Genomic DNA, 24,014 nt, shown 5'->3' on the forward strand with positions numbered 1-24,014 from the left:
TGGTCCCGCACTCTTGCGCATCAAAACTTCAAAATTATATATTATATGTCGACTAAACTGGTCAAACTATGTGCAGAATCGAGCTTTATGATGTTTTTAACATGTAAAACAATGATCAGTGCGAACAGACAAACGGCTGACCCGAACATTTTTGCCCGCCAAACGACGAGGGCTCACGAGATTTTCACAATGAACGCGCCATTTGAAAGCAGGCATCGCGCTGAACACATACATACTGTTCCCAGATCGGTAGCTGCCTGGGAAGGGTGGGGGCGATGACGTCAAAGTTGACCCAACTTTTCTCTTGACAAGAGAGAGTTTGGGAGAAAGGCTGCCCTGAGAGTTCCGCTTTACATACAGACATAATTTAAATGGTTTTAGAAACTTTAGAGTGTTTTCTATTCAATAATAATTATTATATGCATATATTAGCAATTTTGGGAAAACATATTTTCAGTTTACTATGGGCACGCACTTCCTCCAAAGGGGGCAGTATTGAGGCCTAGTCTTAAGAGGTTAGCATTAGACCTCTCACTAAAGGCATCAGTCATACAAAAGTTATACTTAAATCCAAACTGGTTCTCTAGTAAATTGGTATGAATGTCTCATCCTATGTTCAAGAAGGGCCTTTTCCCCTTTATTCAGGTTACACCAGCCCACTTTCGGTTGTTGGTTAAATTCAAATATACTAGCTGATTTTAAAAAATGTATTTTTTGAATACATTTTTTAAAAAGGTATAATTTTTGTGAATGATATCATAAATATGACTGGTGGAGTTACGTCACACATGCAGCTAACACAGGCATATGGAAATGTCTGCTCTACCCAAAATTACAACCAATTAATTGCAGCATTACCACAAAAATGGAAGAGGCAAGTAGAAGGGGAAAAGAGTAAAGAACTTGTCTGTCGGCCTTGTATTAAAGAACATAAATGGTTAAAGAAAAGTGTGATAAATAAAAACATATACCAATTTCATTTAAGGACCAAAAAACTGACAGCTGTGCCATATAAATTGCAAAATAGTTGGGAAGGGATTGTCGATGTACCCATTCCATGGCACATGGTTTATGAATTGATACGCAAAACAAAGCCAGAATCAAAACTTTGAATGTTTCAATTTAAATTATTATACAAAATTCTTGCAACTAATAAATAGAATGTTATATATATGGGGGATACAATCTTCCCAGCTCTGCAGATTCTACTGTGAGGAGGCAGAGTCATTAGATCTTTATTTTGGTATTGTCCATATGTAGCTCGTTTTTGGTCACAGGTCCAGGAATGGCTGAAGAATTGCAACATTTACCTAGAACTAACGCTGCAGATAGCAATACTGGGTGATTTGAAAAGCCATAGTCAATCAATCAATAATATAATAATTATTTTAGCAAAAGTTTGTATTTTTTATTTACAATCTGTAGAAACTATGAGAATAGAAAGGTTCAGTACTTTTGTGAAGCATCACAGCACAGTTGAAAAATATATGGCAAATAGAAATCCAAAATGGATGATGTTGAGAGAGATGGGAGGGTTTGAATGGAGCTGAAGGGTAGGACTAATAACAAGATAAACCATGTAAAACATACAGGGTCTGTAAAATGTATATTGGTTCAGAACTTTTTGTGAAATAGCACAGTTACAAATAGAAATCAAACTGGATGGACATCAGAAATAGAGGAAGGACTAAAAACAAACAAAAAATAACTATTGTAAAATAGACTGTGTCTGTAAAATGTATATAAGATGTATAAATTGAAGGTAAAAGCCAAAATGTTTATTAGTTTACTCCAATTGGGGGAAGGGTGGTAGGGTTTGAGGGGGAAAAAGTATGTATATCTATATAGGCATGTGTATGTATATATGTGTATATATATGCATATGTGTATGTATGTGGATATATATATTTACCCACAAAATATATGGGGGATTGGAAATGATGTAGACAATTACATTGATGGAAGCAACATTCTTTCCACAATATTTTAAGATGATCCATAAAAAGAAGCCACGGCTCCAAAACCGCCATAAAAAAGCCAGACTATGGTTTGCAACTGCACATGGGGACAGAGATTGTCATTTTGGAGAAATGTACTCTGGTCTGATGAAACAAAAATAGAACTGTTTGGCCAGAATGACCATTGTTAAGTTGGGAGCCGAAGAACACCATCCCAACCATGAAGCACGGGGTGGCAGCATCATGTTGTGGGGATGCTTTGCTGCAGGAGGGACTGGTGCACTTCACAAAATAGATGGCATCATGAGGGAGTAAAATTATGTGGATATATTGAAGCAAAACCTCAAGACAAAGCTTGGTCGCAAAATGTTCTTCCAAATGGACAAGGACCCCAAGCATGCTTCAAAAGTTGTGGAAAAATGGCTTAAGGACAACAAAGTCAAGGTATTGGAGTGGCCATCATAATGCCCTGACCTCAATCCTATAGAAAATGTGTGGGCAGAACTTTAAAAGCATGTGCGAGCAAGGAGGCCTACAAACCTGACTCAGTTACACCAGCTCTGTCAGGATGGACAGGGAATTTTTACTAGGATTAAATGTCAGAAATTGTGAAAAACTGATTTTAAATGTATTTGGCTAAGGCGTATGTAAACTTCCGACTTCAACTGTAGGTACAAGTGTCTGAATGTCCTTGAGTGGCTCAGCCAGAGCCCAGACATGAACCCGATCGAACATCTCTGGAGATACCTGAAAGTAGCTGTGCAGTGACGCTCCCCATCCAACCTGACAGAGCTTGAGAGGATCTGCAGAGAAAAATTAGAGGATCTGCAGAGAAAAATTAGAGAAACTCACCAAATACAGGTGTGCCAAGCTTGTAGCATCAGACCCAACAAGATACAAGGCTGTAATCACTGCCAAAGGTGTTTCAACAAAGTACTGAGTAAAGGGTCTGAATACTTAAGTAAATGTGATATTTCAGTTATTTTTTAAATACTTTTGCAAAATTGTCTAAAAACCTGTTTTTGCTTTGTCATTATGGGGTATTGTGTGGAGATTGATGAGGGGGGGAAAACGATTTAATCCATTTTAAAATTAGGCTGTAACGTAACAAAATGTGAAAAAAGGCAAGGGGTCTGAATACTTACCAAATGCACTGTAAGTATGCAGTTAAAATTGAGGAAAATCTGCAATCTTGGTACTGGATATTCATTTCTACAGCAAGATCTTGAGCCTTTGCCAAATTAAATAAAATGGTTTGCTGTGAAGTGCCATTGTCAGCAACTAAATACAGCAATATAATGCTTAGGCCATGTTTGCTCAAAGGCATGGAAATGTTCAGTTAAAATTCTGCAGAAAATATTAAAATATATATTTGCTTCACATGAATATTATATAGATATCTTACATTTTATGATCAATTTATTGTAGGGTATTGTGCATGTAAGTCATGATGATTGAATCAGACTTTCGAGTAGAAGTGTTATGTGACTCTGAGTTAAGTGTTAGGTGACTCTAAATGAAGTGTGTATCAACATGGGAGTCAGACTATTTGTGTATCATTCTATTCTCTCTTCATGAGGGTGTTGGCTGCCTCATGAGGATGCCCTGTCAAACATAAATAAAACATCTATATCATCTAAATATATGTGCATAACTGCACCTTTTATTGCACGTATCATTATTCAACACAACAGATTTGCAATGGCTATGGAATGCTGTACTTTTTCTTTACAAAATAAAGGGACAAAGACAAATTCCTCAAAGAATGTGGAATGAAGTATAAGGTGTGACAATGTGGTACTTGAAAGCAAACTACAGGTAGTATAAATGAATACAGTTACTGTATGCTTTTAGGAAATACATATGACAATAAGCAATGTGACATAATCCTTCTGGACCACAGTACTTGCTTATTCAGATGATGTTCTTCATGATAAAGCATTAAAACAAAACACTTTCAGTGATTTAGTTTGAAAAATGCATTGAATGACAGATGTAGGATCTTAATTTGATCACACTGCTGCAGGAAATTTAAAAAGGCATCTGAAGTATGTAATTTCCACTTTGAAAATTCAGACTTGATGTCCCCCCAAATTAAAAAATATATATATAATCCACAAAATAATTAAAATGTTCTCCCGTTGAATAATTACTTTCCTGCTGCGGCAAACTGTCTCAAATTAAGATCCCACACCTGTAGAGCCGCCTTCTTTTCTGAGACACAATCAAACCCTGTTGAAGTACACTAGTGCATCATCCTTAAACCCCTTTAAGAAACCCAACAGAGGCAGATAACGTGGTGAGATTAATACTGTGATGTGGAGACATACAGACAGCCCACCAAGGAAAAAGATTACACCTCGTCTTAACCTATACCTGAGATCAAATAAAGACACCATATTAGCTATCTCCTTCCTCATTCATAATTTTGTACATAAGCAAGATGTGATGACAGGTAAGCATTACAGTTGACTACTACCTATTTTACATCAATATTAACCTCTTAGTTGACATACATTTTGTACAGATGCAAATCTCAAAAATGGAGAACAAAATGCATACCATCATAGAACATTTGATATCAATAAGCTCTCCTAACACGGTCATTCACAACTTTACACAATAAAATAATAAACCAATCAAATCAAATGATTAGCAAGGCAATGACAGAGTACATACTGAAAAATCATACAAACAACAAAAACACAGATCCAGTAAGACACTGAGAAAGGAGATATTGCTTAAGTGATAATGCCCTTGAAGCCGGTGTTTGGAGAATATATTGGCACGGGTGTTGAAAGTTGATGGCCGGCAAACCGTGCCAATATATCCTCCAATCACTGGCTTCAAGGGCATTATCACTTTTATACAACGGGTAACCAACATATTCAAATAATGATTGACATATTTTCATTAAAAACATGATTTTGATGAATTTATTCATACTATTTCATCCTTCCACAAGATATAGTGCCGGCACAAATCTAGAGTTGCTACCCAAGCCATCTGGTCATTCGTGCTATCGGTTCAGTTGACAGTGACGCGACCCATTTGTTCAGTCTTTTTGTTCTGTATCTATGGATGCGACCCAGTCGTTTGTTCTAAATGTTCCATTGCCATACTGGCTGGCAACGTACTCATCCCTTGCGTTCTAGATATCCAACTATGGCTAACTTACAGTCACGTCAAACAGTGCAGATAGAATAACAACAGTAGCTGCATTTGCCTTTTTATAAATGTTTTCTAGAGACATTTAATCGGATACATCCATAACAATGAGCTAATGAGGCGCAATTTCGCCTGGCATAGAAAATGTGCTCTCTCATCAGGAAACTGTTGTTCAGAGGAGCGAGCCAACAACACAGCTAGCAGAATCACTTCAAACTGCAGCTAGAAAGACTGCAAATGTTTCGTTTGACCTGTTATCTATTGATAGTTCTTTGTATATATCCATAAAAATTATGCCGATTCATGATTTCGATTGGCTGAGAAAAGTTGCCTGCCTGTCTCGTCCCAACTCCCGACATGTGCTGGAGATCGAATTTGAATATTGAAGCAATGTTGTAAATGTCGGAGAGAAATGCAGCAAGGTTTATACAAATCTCCGCTGTTGAAAACTAAATCTAAAAGAAATAGGAGATAATGTCTAGATGCTTTTTATAGTGGAAATCAAGTTTATAAATTGCCTGGCTGGGCTGATCAGACAGTGGTTTGCACCGTCAGATGGAACAGAGTAAATAGGCATTTTAACGTCATAGATTTAGCCAATGGTAACTTGTGGAATAGACGCAAACTGGAATGCAGTTTTCCAATCAGCATTCAGGATTATACCCACCTGTTGTATGATTTTGAATAAATCCTGTCAAATAAAGATTGTTGATTGTTCTTGCCAATGTTAGGACCTTTGGCTGAGTGCAGGTGTGTTGATCCTTTCTATTGTTCTAAGGAGGTCAGCGAGACTAGGGCCTCTTTTGTTTTTTCAGTGTGTTGAATGCAGACACCCTCAGTTAGAGTAAAGATGAAAGATTTCAAAGACAATAATAGACAATATGACAGTTGTAATAACCAATAGGATAATTATTTGCACTGAATGTTTATGTATTTCTAAAGATTGTTTTCTTGCATATAACTCAAAGCCTGGACTCCATACACAAGCACACACAGTATAAATACTTTTTAAAAAACATGTTACTGACTTTGAAAACTGACTTTGATCTTAATAGCACCTCAACTTACTTTAATTAAGTGAATTACTTTAATTAATTTAGTAATTGAGAGGTATAAAAGCAAAAAACACATTTATTGTTGTTTTATTCCTTCTGATCATGTGGATTTTTATTAAATTGTGTTTTGTCAAATCAACATAAATTGAGTGTACACAGCAGAACACCTGCTCTTTCCATGACAAAGACTGACCAGGTGAATCCAGGTGGAAGCTATGATCCCTTATAGCTGTTACCTGTTACACCCACTTCAATCCCTGTAGATGAAGGTTAAAGAAGGATTTTTAAGCCTTAAGACATGGATTGTGTATGTGTGCCATTTAGAGGGTGAAAGTGCAAGACAAAATATTGAAGTGCCTTTGAACAGGGTATGGTAGTAGATTCCAGGCGCACAGGTTTGTGTCAAGAATTGCATCGCTGCTTGATTTTTCACGCTCAACATTTTACGGTGCGTATCAAAAATGGTCCTCCACCCAAAGGACATCCAGCCAACTTGACACAACTTTTGGAAGCAATGGAGTCAACGTGGGCCAGCATTCCTGTTGAACGCTTTTGACACCTTGTCGAAGCCTTGCCCCGACAAATTGAGGCTGTTCTGAGGGTAAAAGGAAGGGTGCAACTCAATATTCGGAAGGTGTTCTTAATGTCTTGTATATGAGATGTAAAGGCTAACATCTGCGCATACAGAATGGATAACGATGACAGGAGCATAGTGCTGTACCACATAGCCACTACTCTTAACAGACATTGTTGTGCTGTGACTTGATATTTGGTCCAATTAACGTGCGCTGGTGGCTACCTCACAGTGGAGCGTGCAGTTTTTGCATGAGCTAAAATAGTATTTTGTTTTGTGATGTCAATGACGTCTCTAAACATGTATCCAGTGACACTAAGAATCATATGATGACTTTGACCGTTGATGAAAAGTGCTGCTAAGGTCAAACCTGCCCGAAGCAGTGATAACGCTTAACTCCAACATCAACACCACAGTCTCTCCAGCACTCTGTACAGATATGGTATCTTAATTTGATCACTTTGCTCCACAGAACATTTTTAAGAGTCCTAGTCATAGCATAATGTCCCTGAAAACCTGCAGTTTCTCTTTCTATCACTAGATACCACACCTAAACTGTAGCCTATCAGAACTATTTTCCTGTTAGAAATTATAACTTTTTTTGAGAATAATCAAATAATCCTCCTCCTGCTGCAGGATTATTTTACTCCTGCAACAAAACTGGTCAAAATAAGATCCAACATCTGTATATCATACCTCGTTCTTAACAACACTTTAGATCTTACAGGAGCACATAGAGGTTAAAGTTTAAATATGCATGTCACAGGTGTCACAATACACAATCTGTACAAAGTGTAAAAATACATCTTGACAACAGCCTTGAGCTGTAAACACAGAGGGACGTGAGGTAGGAGAGTACAGAGAGCTGTTTGAAGCAGGAACATAGATACAGCAAGGCTGGGTAGCGTACAGTAGGTTTGGGTGATGAGCGGTGGTCAATATCTTTGCAGATGATAGCAGGGTTGTGATTGGACAGGTGTCAAATCATAGGAGATTACCACTGTTTTTCTCTCACATTTCAATGTGAGCCTCATTACTGGACGGACTGACTTTAAGCGAGCCAGAAATTGTGTAAAACCTGTGGAAGATACAATGGGAGAAAAGTTTCATAAGTTAGAAATGTTGCATTGAAAACTATGCCTTTTTTAAGGTATAGCGGTGATATGACCTACATGCAGAAAGTAAACAGCATCGTGGGTCAATTTCCACAACAACTAAGAGCATTAAAGCATGAGGCTCAACTTCTCAGCTGTTTTGGTGCCCTGACTACCACGCTGTGAACAGCGTGAGGCGAATCCGTGCACATGAGCAGATATTCTTGCATCTTGCTCATCTTAGTATCTGCGATGCTGCTCGTGGCAACGTCATTTAGCTGAGTCTACCTTCAACTCTAGATCTAGCAAGCTGTTTGGGAAAATGTTGTAATATGATTATTTTAACTCTTGCAAGCCAATAAACAAGGTAAATGTTAAACTAGGTCGGTACAGTTGTAACTGTCAATCCAGGGGAATAGAAAGTAGAAGAGAAAGCCATGAAATGAATACTACTCCATACCTTGACTTTTTTAAATGTGTGCGCTTCTTCAGAACTTGAAAACAGGAGGATTTAGCGCAGGAGTGTTTCAGGTCGATGACCTGGTAGATGATGGGGTTGTACATGGCAGAGGACTTAGCAAGCAGAGTGGGGATCACAGAGACCGAGATAGGCACTGAGTCGGGCTCGCCAAACGCAGACACCACTGAGACCACTGCATAAGGGATCCACGCTATCAAGAAACCAGCGCAGATCAGCATCGCCACCTGGAGGACACAAGTAGAACCACATCACTGGTCAGTCTCACAATAGTTAAAGTATCTCTGAGGTGAGGTTCCGTGTCCACACACACACACAAGAGCTCTGCTAACCGACTCGATCCCGACGGGCCCTGACATTATACATCGGGTTAGGGCTGGGTAGGGCCTGTTTATTCCTCAATAACTAGGGTACAGGCAGGGCTTGGTTATCCATAAATTGATCACTAACATTTTGAAGCTGAGCAGTACAGTCATATCTAACTAAGATCATAACATTGTGTCAGAAGTTATTTTTCAAATATAAGACAGGCGATATTATTTCACAGAAAATATTAATGTTCCTTGAGTTTTGTCAGAGTTTAGAGTGACAAAGTTTCTAACAGCAAACTGCTCTCTCATGTCTCATAATTGAGCAGAGGAGCCCAAGTGGAGCCGTTGCTATGGATACTCACAGACTCAGATTTGTCATGAGCAGAGAGCATTCAGAGTGAGCAGCGCTCAGGAAGCGAGTGACAGAGAGGAGCAGCTAATTGATTTACTAACGGAGGATGTTATTTCTGATTTTGGGTTTCGGGCAGGGCCTTAAATTTGTCAGAAGCAATCGGGCCTGGGTAGGGTAGAGCCTGAACGTTGCAGGCATAGGTAGGGCTCGGGCTTAAAATTAATGTGTGTTCAGGGCTCTGACACATACACACACACACCTTGGTCAGTTTCATCTCCAGATTATGGCTGTTCTTGTTCCTGGTGTCAAAGTGGGAGATTTCCTTGGCTGAGGACTTGACCTTGAAGATGATCATGACGTAGGAGAAAACGATGATGCCGGTGGGGAAGATAAGACAGAAGAAGAGGATTGCAATGACGAAGCTCTGGCCCGCCACGGAAGCCTGGGCCAGCCACCAGTCCAGAGTGCAGGAAGTGCCAAAGGGCTCAGGAGCATAGCTGCCCCAGCCCACCAGGGGCATGGTGGCCCAGAAGCCTGCATACAGCCACACAAACACCACACTCAGGAAAGCATGTTGCCTCTTTAGCCACGTTCCTGTGGGTACAATTTTGGGCAGAATGATTGATAATGAATTGGTTCATCATAATAATAAAGTGTCCAGATATCACAGATCATAATTTCCATTAACTTATTAATGAAAAAGTGCTAATTATTAATTCTTATAAAGGTCTTGTGTTACTGTAAACAGGGGTGTCAAACATACGCCCCGGGTCCAATCCGGCTCCCGGGTGGTTTAAGTAAAACAAATACAACTTGTAAAGTTTTTTTATACTTTCAAATGACTAAATCAAAGCTGTGTAGAAATGATAAGGGACCTACAGTACATTCATAACGTTTCTTGACTGTGTCTAGCTCGCTAATAATCACTGAATTGAAAGCTAGACAGTCAGGAAGTATCTACAATTTTTTTTTAAACAATTAGATGATACACTGTACCACCCAAACAGATCCACAGATGACACAATCTCTATTGCACTCCACACTGCCCTGTCCCACTATGTGAGAACGCTGTTAATTGACTACATCTCAGCATTCAACACCATAGTGCCCTCCAAGCTAACAGTAAGCTAAGGACCCTGGGACTGAACACCTCCCTCTGCAACTGGATCCTGGACTTTCTGACGGGACGGCTCCAGGTGGTGAGGGTAGGCAACAACACATTTTCAACGCTGACCCTTAACATGGGAGCCCTTCAGAGTTGCATGCTTGGACACCTTCCTGTATTCCCTGTTAACTCGCTACTGCGTTGTAGAGCACAACTCCAACACCATCACTAAGACAGCCTATAAGTAGGAGGTCAGAGACCTGGCAGTGTGGTGCCAGGACAACAACCTCTCCCTCAATGTGAGCAAGACAAAGGAGCCGATTGTGGACTACAGGAAACGGAGAGCTGAGCATGCACCCATTCACATCGACAAGGCTGTAGTGGAGCGGGTCGAGAGCTTTAAGTCACGAGATCCTGAGGCCCATTGTCGTGCCATTCATCCGCCATCACGTCATGTCGCAAGGATCTGCACACAATTCATGGAAGCTGAAAATGTCCCAGATCTTCCATGGCCTGCATACACACCAGACATGTCCACCACTGAGCCTGTTTGGGATGCTCTGGATCGACATGCACAACACCGTGTTCCAGTTTCCGCCAATAACCAGCAACTTCGCACAGCCATTGAAGAGGAGTGGGACAACATTCCACAGGCCACAATCAACTCTATGCAATGAAGATGTGTCTCGCTGCATGAGGCAAATGGTCACACCAGATACTGACTGGTTTTCTGATCCACGCCCCTAGCTTTTTTTTACAGGTATCTGTGACCAACAGATGCATATCTGTATTCCCAGTCATGTGAAATCCATAGGTTAGGGCCTAACGAATTTAGTTCAATTGACTGATTTCCTTATATGAACTGTAACTAAATTGTTGCATGTGGCATGTTTATTTTTGTTCAGTGTAGTTAGGTAAAGAGTTAACGAATAGCTGTCCAGACTATCGATATTGACCACACACATTTGTTTTACCCATCACATACGCTGCTGCTACGGTTTAAGATCTGTCACTTTATTCCTAGTTCTTTTGTACATATCTACCTCAATCACCCCGTACCCCTGCACTTCGACTCGGTACTGGTACCCTGTGTACACAGCCATGTTATCATTACTCATTGTGTACTCATTATTACTTATTTTATTATATGTTTTACTTTTCTATGATTTCTATATTTTCTTTCTCTCTGCATTATTGGGAAGGACCCGTAAGTAAGCATTTCACAGTTAGTCATTTATTTGTTAGAGGATATTCTTTGCTAATTCTTTGCTCGGCAAGGAAATGTAAGTGATCTTCAGTGCAGCCCTACGGACGCCATTGAAGACCGAATGCGACCCGCGGGGGCAAAATGTAGTTTGACACCCCTGCTGTAAACCAAACACAAACGGAGAACATAGCCCACTGTACCGTATCTGAGATGGCAGATCTTGAGGTATCTGTCTAGGCTGACTACGGTCATGGTGATGAGGCTGCCGACACCGAAGAAGAAGCCAGCCCAGCCATAGAAACGACAGCCCTCCCAGCCAAACAGCCAGCGGTGGGAGAAACTGGACGCCACAAAGAACGGCTTCCCTGTGACTTCAAGACCAAAAACACACACAGTTGTTAAACACCTCAAATGATCCGTGTGTGCTGTAAAGACGTGAGGATATATAGTATACATGTACAGTAACATAGTCATGTAGGGCCTTAAAATGCATGAGAATGCCAATGAAAAACCATCCTCTTCATCTACTTCACATAACAGAAGTGCTGTTTCTTCAAAACTCACAATGATAACAGATGCAGTAAAGTTACAATCCTGAGGCATAGCATGGGACAGAAGAGGTGATCATAAATGGTGTTTATATCGTGTGAGGAGAAAGTGGCATCCTCACCGGTCTGACGCCACAGAGGTTCAGAGAGCACAGTTATGACCCTGTTTCTATATACATGTTGATGTACACACACTGCACTCTCCACCAACCCTCGTAGTTAATAAAATACTCTTTCTCTCACTTTATGACTCCTACAGTATTACGGTAAAATGGCTACGAAATATTCTAACCCTCTTTTCATTTGGACCTCCAACATCTGAGTGACATTCCCAAGATGCAGGCAAAGCTGGCAGACACAAATAGATCATGCTTGTTGTCTGCTGTGGACGTTGGCTCAAGTCCTAGAGAGCAATGCAGGCGTCTCATACAGAGAGACATAGTTGGCCCAGAGACCAAGAAATAAACAGATAAACAAGTGAGCATCTCGTGGTTGTATGAGACACAGAGAGAGCTGGCCAGAGATTGTTCTGAGACTGAGACATACTGTTGTGAATTCTGCTTCTGGCTGGGTCACAGGGACTCTTTGAGAAAGTAGGATATTCTCAGATAAAGGGGATTTTTAAAACAACATTTCTAAACTGAGATGACAGCTTACAGTGGAACCAAACCTCTTGTACATCAAAGGCCTGGTCTATCGATATATTGTGATCAACATGCCAGGTAGAGTCATATTAGAGGTGAGTTCTTTTTACGTGATGGTGTTCCTCTAATATCCAAACGATGGCGATAAAGAACTAATTCCAGATTAAGCCACAATTTAGCATATTTCAGGGTGAGTTACCAAACATGCCTAAAAAGTTATGACTTTAAAGCAACTCAGTGATTCTCTCTCTCTCTCTCTCTCTCTCTCTCTCTCTCTCTCTCTCTCTCTCTCTCTCTCTCTCTCTCTCTCTCTCTCTCTCTCTCTCTCTCTCTCTCTCTCTCTCTCTCTCTCTCTCTCCCTCACACTCTCTCCTTCTTGTCATTATATTCCACCACTTCATCTTCTTCCAACCATGACAACCTTTCCCATGTGTCAGGATGTACAGTACATGAGTAAATGTTCATGCGGCGCTATCATTGTTCATATACTTGCTGTTCTGAATTGAAATACACAGACGACACAGGACTAATCCCCCATACACTGTTCTGTACAGAGACACGCTGTACACGGACATACTGTATGAAGAGACTGCGGAATGGTTTACCTGATATGCAAAAGTCAAATATGGCTAAGTTGACTGTCATGAGCTCAGGCGGCCTTAGCTTTGTCTTGCGTTTGATGGTCATGTATATAACATAGCCATTTCCTATGGCTGACATGATCCCTGCAGAGAAAACAGAGGACAAGAGGAAGACATGACAAGTTGTAAAATGCAACATGACAGGGTGTACCTACAGGTTAGTCAATTTACATACTTAGGCCTATGGCATAATTGGTTTAATTATAATGCTATAATATAATATTATTTTAAAGGGGCAATCTGCAGTTGCTACGTCCATTTTTTGACTTATAAATGAATGATATGTACATATTGAATTTTGAAGAATATAACTTATAAATGTCTCATGATCTTAGTTTAACTGTCGTAGCCCCATTAGAACCCAAAATATAAGCTATTTTATTTTACTCGCTAATATCCAATCTCTGGATAATAAAATTGATGAGCTCAAGGCAAGAGTTGCTTTTCAGAGAGCCATCAGGGATTGTAACAGACTCTGCTTCACGGAAACATGGCTCTCTCGAGATATAATGTTTGACTCTGTAAAGCCAGTTGGGATCTCTGTACATCGCGCTGACAGGAACAAACATCTCTCCGGGAAGTAGAAGGGCGGAGGTATATGTTTTATGATTAACGTCTTATGGTGTAACTATGATAGCATACAGGAACTCAAGTCCTTCTGTTCACCTAACCTAGATTATCTCACAATCAAATGGCGACCGTACTATCTCCCAAGATCATTTTTGTCAATAATAGCCACAACAGTCTATACCCCTCCCCCTCCCCCAAGCGGATACCACGGAGGTCCACAAAGAACTTCACTGGACTTTATGCAAACTGAAAACCACATATCCTGAGGCAGCATTTATTGTAGCTGGGGATTTGAACAAAGCAAATTCTATCAACATATTTCTATCATAAATATATATATAAATTCTATCAACATATTAATTGTTTTACTCGCGCTGCTAAAACCCTCAACCATTGCTACACTACCTTCCAGAATGCATATAAGGCCCTCCATTCGGCAAATCGGACCACAATGCCATCTTGCTCCTCCCCTCCTATAGGCAGAAACTCAAACAGGAAGCACCCGTGGTGAGGTCTCAGGAAGTTCAACAGCATAGTGCCCTCAAAGCTCATCACTAAGCTAAGGACCCTGGGACTAAACACCTCCCTCTGCAACTGGATCCTGGACTTACTGACTGGCCGCCCCCAGGTGGTAAGCGTAGGTAAACTACACATTCTTGGTCCCCTTCTGTACTCCCTGTTCACTCATGACTGCATGGCCAAGCATGACTCCAACACCATCATTAAGTTTGCTGATGACACAACAGTGGTAGGCCTATTCACTGACAACGATGAGACATATTACATCAATTACCTTGACTAACTGGTGCCCCTGCACATTGACTCTGTACCGGTACCTTCTGTAAAAAGCCTTGCTATTGTTATTTTACTGCTGCTCTTTCATTATTTGTTATATTTCCTTTTTACTTTACACATATTTTTCTTAAAACAGCAGTGTTGGTTAAGGGCTTGTAAGTAAACATTTCACTTTAAGCTCTACACCTCTTGTGTTCGGCGCATGTGACAAATACAATTTGATATGCTTGCTTGGCAGAGTGTCACTCTTCCATAGAAACACTGTGCATGTATTGACTGCAATGACTGCCAATTTAATTAATCTGGTTTTGCTACCAATATTAACTGGTAGACAGTCATCTCCAAGAAGAATAAGGGAAGGATCTAGTGGTACAGTCATATTAGTGACCTGTGATAAGATCTGAATAATTCTTCCTAATAATTGCCTAGTTCAGGGCAGGACAAAAACATATGCAAAAGTGTGCCCACCCCCGTTTTACAAGGCCCATACACATTCACAATGGTAATGGTCTCAGTATTAATAAAACCCTGAATGATCACAAACCTACCTCCTTTGTCTTTAATCTTAGATTGAAGCTGAAAGAGGCATTGCTTATTAATGAGAATGGCCAACCCTCTTGCCCGAGACGTGAAAGATGAATAGTACACTTGACCCACCCACTCTCTTTTCAGTTTATCATGCTCAGTCAGTCAGAAGAAGAGCTATATAAACCTTATGTTGCTTTAGATAATTCAGAATGCGTTTGTGCTTGACTGGGCATTTAGTACCCCTAATGTTAGTTATCATAAATGTATACATATTAGGTGTCGACATCTTTAAAGAAAATAAGAAATGGGGAAAGAGATGCAAATAAAATTGTGTTGAGCATGTACAAATTGTACAAGATGAAAGTATAATATAGTCAACATCTCGTGGGCTAATACCCTGACCCTACCACAAACCCACCCATCCCCCTCCCCAACTGAGGGAGTTAAAATCCCATACCCCTAGACACTAGTCTTTAAGCTAGATGTATCTGCTATGCATAGCATCGCCCGAATTAGGTCAATTCTAAATTATATGTACAAGTTAGCACATAAAAGTGCATTGACTGTTCACTGTAATATGAAAATGTTGTCAGTCGAATCACAAAATACAATTTCAATCAAAGCAGAAAACGTCATCAACAATAATGACGGGATTATTTAGCCCCACATGACCATGTCAACAACAACAAAAAAACGGAAGAAACCCCAGAGGATTCATTCATGGTCATTAGCAACACCTACCCGCACACCCAAATGTCAACGAATCGTCATTCCCCAAGGCACCCTGAAATCTGTGCTGCAAGGTGACAAAAGTGTTGACCACAAACGCACCCAAGCACCACAGGAAAAAAGTTATCAAGCTATGATGAATAAATTAAAACCTTTACCAGATGTGAACTATCATCCTTCAAATATGAAATAGAGATAATTAGTTAAACAATCACCATCATTCTGAGTCCACATTTTGGCAAGAACAGCTCAAATAAGCAAAGAAAAACGACAGTCCATCATTACTTTAAGACATGAAGGTCAATCAATGTGGAAAATTTCAAGAACTTTTAAAGTTTCTTCAAGTGCAGTTGCAAAAACTATCAAGCTGAAACTGGCTGTCATGAGGACCGCCACAGTTAAGGAAGACCCAGAGCTGCTGCAGAGGATAAGTTCATTAGAGGTACCAGTCTTAGAAATCAGCAATTAACAGCACCTCAGAAATTGCAGCCCAAATAAACGCTTCACAGAGTTCAAGTGAGTTCAAGAAACAGACACATCTCAACATCAACTGTTCAGAGAAGACTGCGTGAATCAGGCCTTCATGGTCAAATTGCTGCAAAGAAACCACTACTAAAGGACACCAATAAGAAGAAGAGACTTGCTTGGACCACGAAACACGAGCAATGGACATTAGACTGGCGGAAATCTGTCCTTTAGTCTGATGAGTCCAAATTTGAGATTTTTGGTTACAACCGCCGTGACTTTGTGAGATGCAGAGTAGATGAATGGATGATGTCTGCATGTGTGGTTCCCACCGAGAAGCATGGAGGAGGAGGTGTCATGGTGCGGGGGTGCTTTGCTGGTGACACTGTCAGTGATATATTTAGAATTTAAGGCATACTTAACCAGCATTGCTACCACAGCATTCTGCAGTGTTACGCCATCCTATCTGGTTTGCGCTTAGTGGGATTATCATTTGTTTTTCAACAGGACAATGACCCAACACACCTCCAGGCTGTGTAAGGGCTATTTGACCAAGAAGGAGAGAGATGGAGTGCTGCATCAGATGACGTGGCCTCCACAATCACCCGACCTCAACCCAATTGAGATCGTTTGGATGAGTCAGACCGCACAGTGAAGGAAAATCAGCCAACAAGTGCTCAGCATATGTGGGAACTCCTTCAAGACAATTGGAAAATAATTCCAGGTGAAGCTGGTTGAGAGAATAGCAAGAGTGTGCAAAGCTGTCATCAAGGCAAAGGGTGGCTACTTTGAAGAATCTAAAAACTAAAATATATTTAAATGTTTTTAACACTTGGTTACTACAAAATTCTATGTGTTATTTTATTGTTTTGATGTCTTCACTATTCTTGTACAATGTAGAAAATAGTCAAAATAAAGAAAAACCCTTGAATGAGTAGGTGTGTCCAAACCTTTGACTGGCCCTGTACATACATACACATACACAATGTTAAAGCTATCATCTAGCTGGCAATTAGGCGGTCAGTCACATATTAGTGCCAGCTGGTGTGCAGCTTATCCCTGCCTCTGTATCACTAACACTAGCATACATCTCTAGCAATAAACAAACTAGCAAACATTAGTAGCTCAAATTCCCTGAAGTAATATAAACAACATAGTTAAGCTTGAAACCCAGCCAACATTAGCTATGATCCAACGTTACCTCGCCAGTCATTATCAAGCTAGCCATCTAGCCAGCCAACCCTGCCAGCCAGTCGATCACATGAGTAATTTCATGGTATCCTCATGTTTCACTAGTGATGGGCCACCCCCAGGTGGTAAGGGTAGATAACAACACTGAATCCAAGTTCAAAAGACAGTTCCTCATGATGTAGTAGGAGTGAACAAGTCAGGGAGTTCTTTCCTCATGTATGTTTCAGCTGTCTTCACAGCGTCAAATGTGCACTCATCATTCTTGTTTTCGATCCACAAAGTCACCGGGTAGCGCAGGCCAAATGCCAAGCCAGCCTGCCACAGAAGCCTCTTCAGTGGGGAGAAAGCCATCCTCCTCTTGTGTAGTATGGGAGAAATATCAGGAAATATCATGATTCTGGCATCTCCGTACTTGAGCTCTCCCTTTGCTCGGACAGCAGAGAGGATGCGGACATCGCCCTGGTACCGTAGAAATGTATTGACAAATGCCCTGGGTGCAACCTGGCCAGGCAGCCGCCTCCATAGCGTGCGATGGGCCCTCTCGATTTCCAGTGGGTACGCGGAAGAGGGTAAATCCAGAATTTGGGGAATTAATTCCTGTAGAAAACAGATGGTGTCTCTTCCCTCCACAGCCTCAAATTTGAGCACTTTTGTACATTTTTGTAATAATCAAATTTCTCCTTGAGTTTAGAAATGGTGTCTCCTAACTTCTTGTACTTCTGGTCCACGTCCTCGCAGATGTCCAGGATGGGAGCCTGGTGACTTTCACTTTTGTGACTCACCTTTGTGACTTCCTGGTCTTCGTGGAGTTTATCGACCAGCACATCAATCATGATGAGGCGTTCAGAAAGTGTCTCTTGGACTTTTGTTATACTCTTATCCATTTCCATTCTGAACCATGCTAGTGCTTCTTCTGAGCTAGCATCCGTCGAGGCCGAAAAGGGCTGTAAGAGGGGGGCACTTTTCCATGCCTCGTCTGTGGCTTTGCAAAAATAGATGTTTTAACTTCCAACTCACTTTAAATGAACAGGTAAACTGTGTCAAAATGCCTTAAAGGTTTTCTAAAGTTCGAGGACGCTAGGTTAGGCTCTTGTAGGAGCTTCGCCATTGCCGGAAGTCTGCACATGCCACCTTAATAGGCTTTCCATTGATACTGATCAATAGTTAATTGTTATTCACAAGCATGTATTTATCTGTCAATACTGACGTCAGTGTGCTGCTAACAGTTTTGCTTCCTCTACGTCCTTGTCCCCTTACTGGACTTGAACCAGTGGCAGCAATTACAGACGCAAGTCTTTTGGGGTACGACGCTACAAGCTTGGCACACCTGTATTTGGGGAGTTTCTCCCATTCTTCTCTGCAGATCCTGTCAAGCGCTGTCAGGTTGGGTGGGGAGCGTCACTGCACAGCTATTTTCAGGTCTCTCCAGAGATGTTTGATCGGGTTCAAGTCTGGGCTCTGGCTGGGCCACTCAAGGACATTCAGAGACTTGTCCCGAAGCCACTCCTGCTTTGTCTTGGCTGTGTGCTTAGGGTCGTTGTCCTGTTAAAAGGTGACGCTTCGACCCAGTCTGAGGTCCTGAGTGCTCTGGAACAAGTTTTCATCAAGGATCTCTCTGTACTTTGCTCTATTCCTCTTTCCCTCGATCCTGACTAGTCTCCCAGTCCCTGCCGCTGAAAAACATCCCACAGCATGATGCTGCCAAAACAATACTTCACCGTAGGGATGGTATTGGTCAGGTGATGAGCAGTGCCTGGTTTTCTCCAGACGTAACGCTTGGCATTCAGGCCAAAGAGTTTAATCTTGGTTTCATCAGACCAGAGAATCGTGTTTCTCATGGTCTGAGAGTCCTTTAGGTGCCTTTTGGCAACCGCCAAGCAGGCTGTCATGTGCCTTTTACTGAGGAGTGGCTTCCCGTCTGGTCACTCTACCATAAAGGCCTGATTGGTGGAGTGCTGCAAAGATGGTTGTCCTTCTGGAAAGTTCTCCCATCTCCACAGAGGAAGTCTAGAGCTCTGCCAGAGTGCCAGAGTGGGTTCTTAGTCACCTCCCTGACCAAGGCCCTTCTCCCCCGATTTCTCAATTTGGCAAGGCGGCCAGCTCTAAAAAGAGTCTTGGTGGTTCCAAACTTCATCCATTTAAGAAGGATGGAGGCCACTGTGTAATTGGGAACCTTCAATGCTGCAGATATTCCTTCAACCTCATAGCTTGGTTTTTGCTTTGACATGCACTGTCAACTTGGAGACCTTATATAGACAGGCGTGTGCCTTTCCAAATCATGTCCAATCAATTGAATTTACCACAAGTGGACTCCAATGAAGCTGTAGAAACATCTCAAGGATGATCAATGGAAGCAGGATGCACCGGAGCTCAATTTTGAGTCTCATAGCAAAGGGTCTGAATACTTATGTGAATGCTGTTATGTACCTGTAGCACTAACAACTGTTTATCTTATCTGTTAACCATGATCTACTGTTGTGTGTACAAGTCCATTGAAACACCCATGAATAGAAGACAAAGAGACACGTCATGTTTGGGTAGACAGACACGATCCTCTGCTCTATTCTATGATATGTGAAATGAGCATATACACTGTAAAGCAGGGTTCCCCAAACTCCCCTGGGTGCATGTTTTGTTTTTGCCCTAGCACTACACAGCTGATTCAAATAATCACAGCTTGACGATGAGCTGGTTATTAGGGCAAAAACCACGTGCGCCTGGGGGGAGGCCCAGAACCAAGTATGGGAAACCCTGCTATAAAGTGAAGGCTCTCTAGTGCTCATTCTCTGGTGAGATTTCCATTCACTCTGGACTTCATCAGCTGAATGACCCTCGTTTTACACACAAAGCAAGTTATTGAGAGAAATTTAGGAGGGGAAAAATGAATTATCTATTGCATTCCAATTCTATCATATGATAAACAGATTAGAGAAAAACTAAACAAATGGGTTACACAGTTTATTTTTTCAGTTATCGAGGGCACAGGATATGGACAGAACATCAGGGAGTAACCACATTTGATCTATTTAATTTAACTCCGTGTCTAGCTTAAGGGTTAAATGGAAAATGTTAGAATGGCTGCACACATTTGTTTGTGCCATGCAATATCAATGTGACCACGAGATGTTTGACTTTTGGGATTAATTTATACCTAAGCAGAAAAGTAAAGAAAACAGGCAAAGAAACATGCAAGAGAACAGTACACTGTCCTTCTCTCAGCACATATCAAAGCTGCAGGCTGAAGTTATATCTCGACTTGGTTACCTCTATCGTAATCTCTCTTCTTTCACCCCAGCTGCCAAATTAACCCTGATTCAGATGACTATCCTACCCATGATCATAGAGGTCGACCGATTAATCGGAATGGCCATTTAATTAGGGCCGATTTGGAAATCGGTATTTTGGGACACCAATTTGGCCGATTTCTTTTATTTTTTTATTTTTATATACACCTTTATTTAACTAGGCAAGTCAGTTAAGAACACATTCTTATTTTCAATGACGGCCTAGGAACGGTGGGTTAACTGCCTCGTTCAGGGGCAGAATGAAATATTTTTACCTTGTCAGCTTGGGGGATTCAATCTGGCAACCTTACAGTTAACTAGTCCAACGCTCTAACCACCTGCCTCTCATTGCACTCCACGAGGAGCCTGCCTGTTATGCGAATGCAGCAAGAAGCCAAGGTAAGTTGCTAGCTAGCATTAAACTTATCTTATAAAAAACAATCAATCAATCATAATCACATAAACTACACATGGTTGATGATATTACTAGTTTATCTAGCGTGTCCTGCATTGCATATAATCGATGCAGTGCGTATTCGCGAAAAAGGACTGTCATTGCTCCAACGTATACCTAACCATAAACACCAATGCCTTTCTTAAAATCAATACACAGAAGTATATATTTTTAAACCTGCATATTTCGCAAAAAAAGATCCAGGTTAGCAGGCAATATTAACTAGGTGAAATTGTGTCACTTCTCTTGCGTTCATTGCACGCAGAGTCAGGGCATATGGGATAATAATAAACATTTTGTTTTCGAAATGATAGTTTCTGGAATCGACCATATTAATGACCAAAGGCTCGTATTGCTGTGTGTTATTATGTTATAATTAAGTCTATGATTTGATATTTGATAGAGCAGTCTGACTGAGCGATGGTAGGCAGCAGCAGGCTCGTAAGCATTCATTCAAACAGCACTTTCGTGTATTTGCCAGCAGCTCTTCGCTGTGCTTCAAGCATTGCGCTGTTTATGACTTAAAGCTTATCAACTCCCGAGATTAGGCTGGTGTAACCGATGTGAAATGGCTAGCTAGTTAGCGGGGTGCGCGCTAATAGCGTTTCAAACGTCACTCGCTCTCAGACTTGGAGTTGTTGTTCACCTTGCTCTGCATGGGTAACGCTGCTTCGAGGGTGGCTGTTGTCGATGTGTTCCTGGTTCGAGCCTAGGTAGAAGCGAGGAGAGGGACGGAAGCTATACTGTTACACTGGCAATACTAAAGTGCCTATAAGAACATCCAATAGTCAAATGTATATGAAATACAAATCGTATAGTGATAAATTGTTCTACAAATACTATATTAACTACAACCTTAAACCTATATTGAAGTCTCATGTTAAAAGGAACCACCATCTTTCATATGTTCTCATGTTCTGAGCAAGGAACTTAAACGTTAGCTTTTTTACATGGCACATTTTGCACTTTTACTTTCTTCTCCAACACTTTGTTTTTTCATTATTTAAACCAAATTGAACATGTTTCATTATTTATTTGAGGCTAAATAGATTTTTATTGATGTATTATATTAAGTTAAAATAAGTGTTCATTCAGTATTGTTGTAATTGTCATTAATAAAAATAAATAAAACAAATCTGCCAATTAATCGGGAGCTGCCTTTTTTGGTCCTCCAATAATCGACATCGGTATCGGCGGTGAAAAATCATAATCGGTCGACCTCTACATGATAGATTATGGAGACACAATTTATAGATCGTCAGGTAAGAGTGCTCTCGAGCGGCTAGGTGTTGTCATGTTATGTTGCTACTATGTTGTTGTCATGTTGTGTTGCTTCCATGATGTGTTGTCATGTGTTGCTGCCTTGCCATGTTGTTGTCTTAGGTCTCTCTTTATGCAGTGTTGTATTGTCTCTCTTGTCGTGTTTTGTCCTATAAGACCTCTTGCCTTTTGGTACGCCGTCATTGTAAATAAGAATTTGTTCTTAACTGACTTGCCCAGTTAAATAAAGGTTAAATGTAAAAAATAAAATAAAAATTCAATGAAGAACCAATACAACTTTACACAATACCACTTGGAGAACCTTAAGCAAACAAAGGAATGGTCTGAATGACCTGAACCTGTTTGGTGGGACTGTGAGGTCACCAAGAAATGCCAAGCAGAACTGAAGTTGTATGTCATTTATATCCTGAATGTCCTTGTACACAGCAACTCATCACTTTAATGTCAAAGCATCTCCTGTCTCTCTGTTAGAAACTTTAGCGTGAATTGGATGTCCCTGTTCACTGCTGCCTGCCTCTGTCTCTTTTCCCATCACCACCTTCCAGACTCTGCTCACTACACCTAAGTACACACATCTGTGGAGGTTAGCAAGGGGCCTCAATGTGGACGTTACCTCTGCCCGTTGTTTATTGTGTGCCAATTTCGGGTCAGAGACCTTAGGGGGCCTACCATACAGCCATGCCATGGTGAGCAGGGGGCCTACCATCCTACCATACATCCATGCCATGGTGAGCAGGGGGCCTACCATCCTACCTTACATCCATGCCATGGTGAGCAGGGGGCCTACCATTCTACCTTACATCCATGCCATGGTGAGCAGGGGGCCTACCATCCTACCTTACATCCATGCCATGGTGAGCAGGGGGCCTACCATTCTACCTTACATCCATGCCATGGTGAGCAGGGGCCATGGTGAGCTACCATTCCCTATCCATGCCATGGTGAGCAGGGGGCATCCATGCCATGGTGAGCAGGGGGCCTACCATTCTACCTTACATCCATGCCATGGTGAGCAGGGGGCCTACCATCCTACCTTAAATCCATGCCATGGTGAGCAGGGGGCCCATCCTACAATCCATGCCATGGTGAGCAGGGGGCCTACCATTCATCCATGCCATGGTGAGCAGGGGGCCTACCATCCTACCTTACATCCATGCCATGGTGAGCAGGGGGCCTCCTACCATCCATGCTCTGGTGAGCAGGGGGCCTACCATCCTACCTTACATCCATGCCATGGTGAGCAGGGGGCCTACCATCCTACCTTACATCCATGCCATGGTGAGCACTGGGCCTATCATCCTACCTTAGTAATACATTCTTATTGATTCAGGTGTTTGTCATGTTCCTATGGACTGTGTTTGTATAGTCTTACAGTAAAATAAACCAAAATGGAGTATTACCATATCAACAGAAACACACATTTGGGATCTCAATGGGGGAATTAAAGCAGAGTTTGAAGTTGTGAAAACAACAGATTCCAGCTAAACCGAACCCATGAAAGCATTGTTTATAAACTCAGCAAAAAAGAAACGTCCCTTTTTCAGGACCCTGTCTTACAAAGATAATTCGTAAAAATCCAAAT

The 24,014-nt window shown here is 41.3% G+C and overlaps 1 protein-coding gene across 1 annotated transcript in view; it reads right to left on the minus strand.

Annotated features, from left to right (window-relative positions):
- Nucleotides 1-3,640: 3,640 nt before the first annotated feature.
- Nucleotides 3,641-24,014, minus strand: part of LOC123995750 (opsin-5-like) — a 37,133-nt gene continuing 16,759 nt past the window's right edge. Inside the window, exons 2-6 of the mRNA XM_046299423.1 lie at nucleotides 13,100-13,219; nucleotides 11,503-11,673; nucleotides 9,250-9,584; nucleotides 8,310-8,554; nucleotides 3,641-7,833 (exon numbers count right to left, since the gene is read on the minus strand). Of these exons, the coding sequence (XP_046155379.1) occupies nucleotides 7,767-7,833; nucleotides 8,310-8,554; nucleotides 9,250-9,584; nucleotides 11,503-11,673; nucleotides 13,100-13,219 (938 nt within the window). The 3' untranslated portion in view covers nucleotides 3,641-7,766. The remainder of the gene's footprint in view (nucleotides 7,834-8,309; nucleotides 8,555-9,249; nucleotides 9,585-11,502; nucleotides 11,674-13,099; nucleotides 13,220-24,014) is intronic.

Source organism: Oncorhynchus gorbuscha, linkage group LG14, assembly GCF_021184085.1.
Source record: "Oncorhynchus gorbuscha isolate QuinsamMale2020 ecotype Even-year linkage group LG14, OgorEven_v1.0, whole genome shotgun sequence".
NCBI lineage: Eukaryota > Metazoa > Chordata > Actinopteri > Salmoniformes > Salmonidae > Oncorhynchus > Oncorhynchus gorbuscha.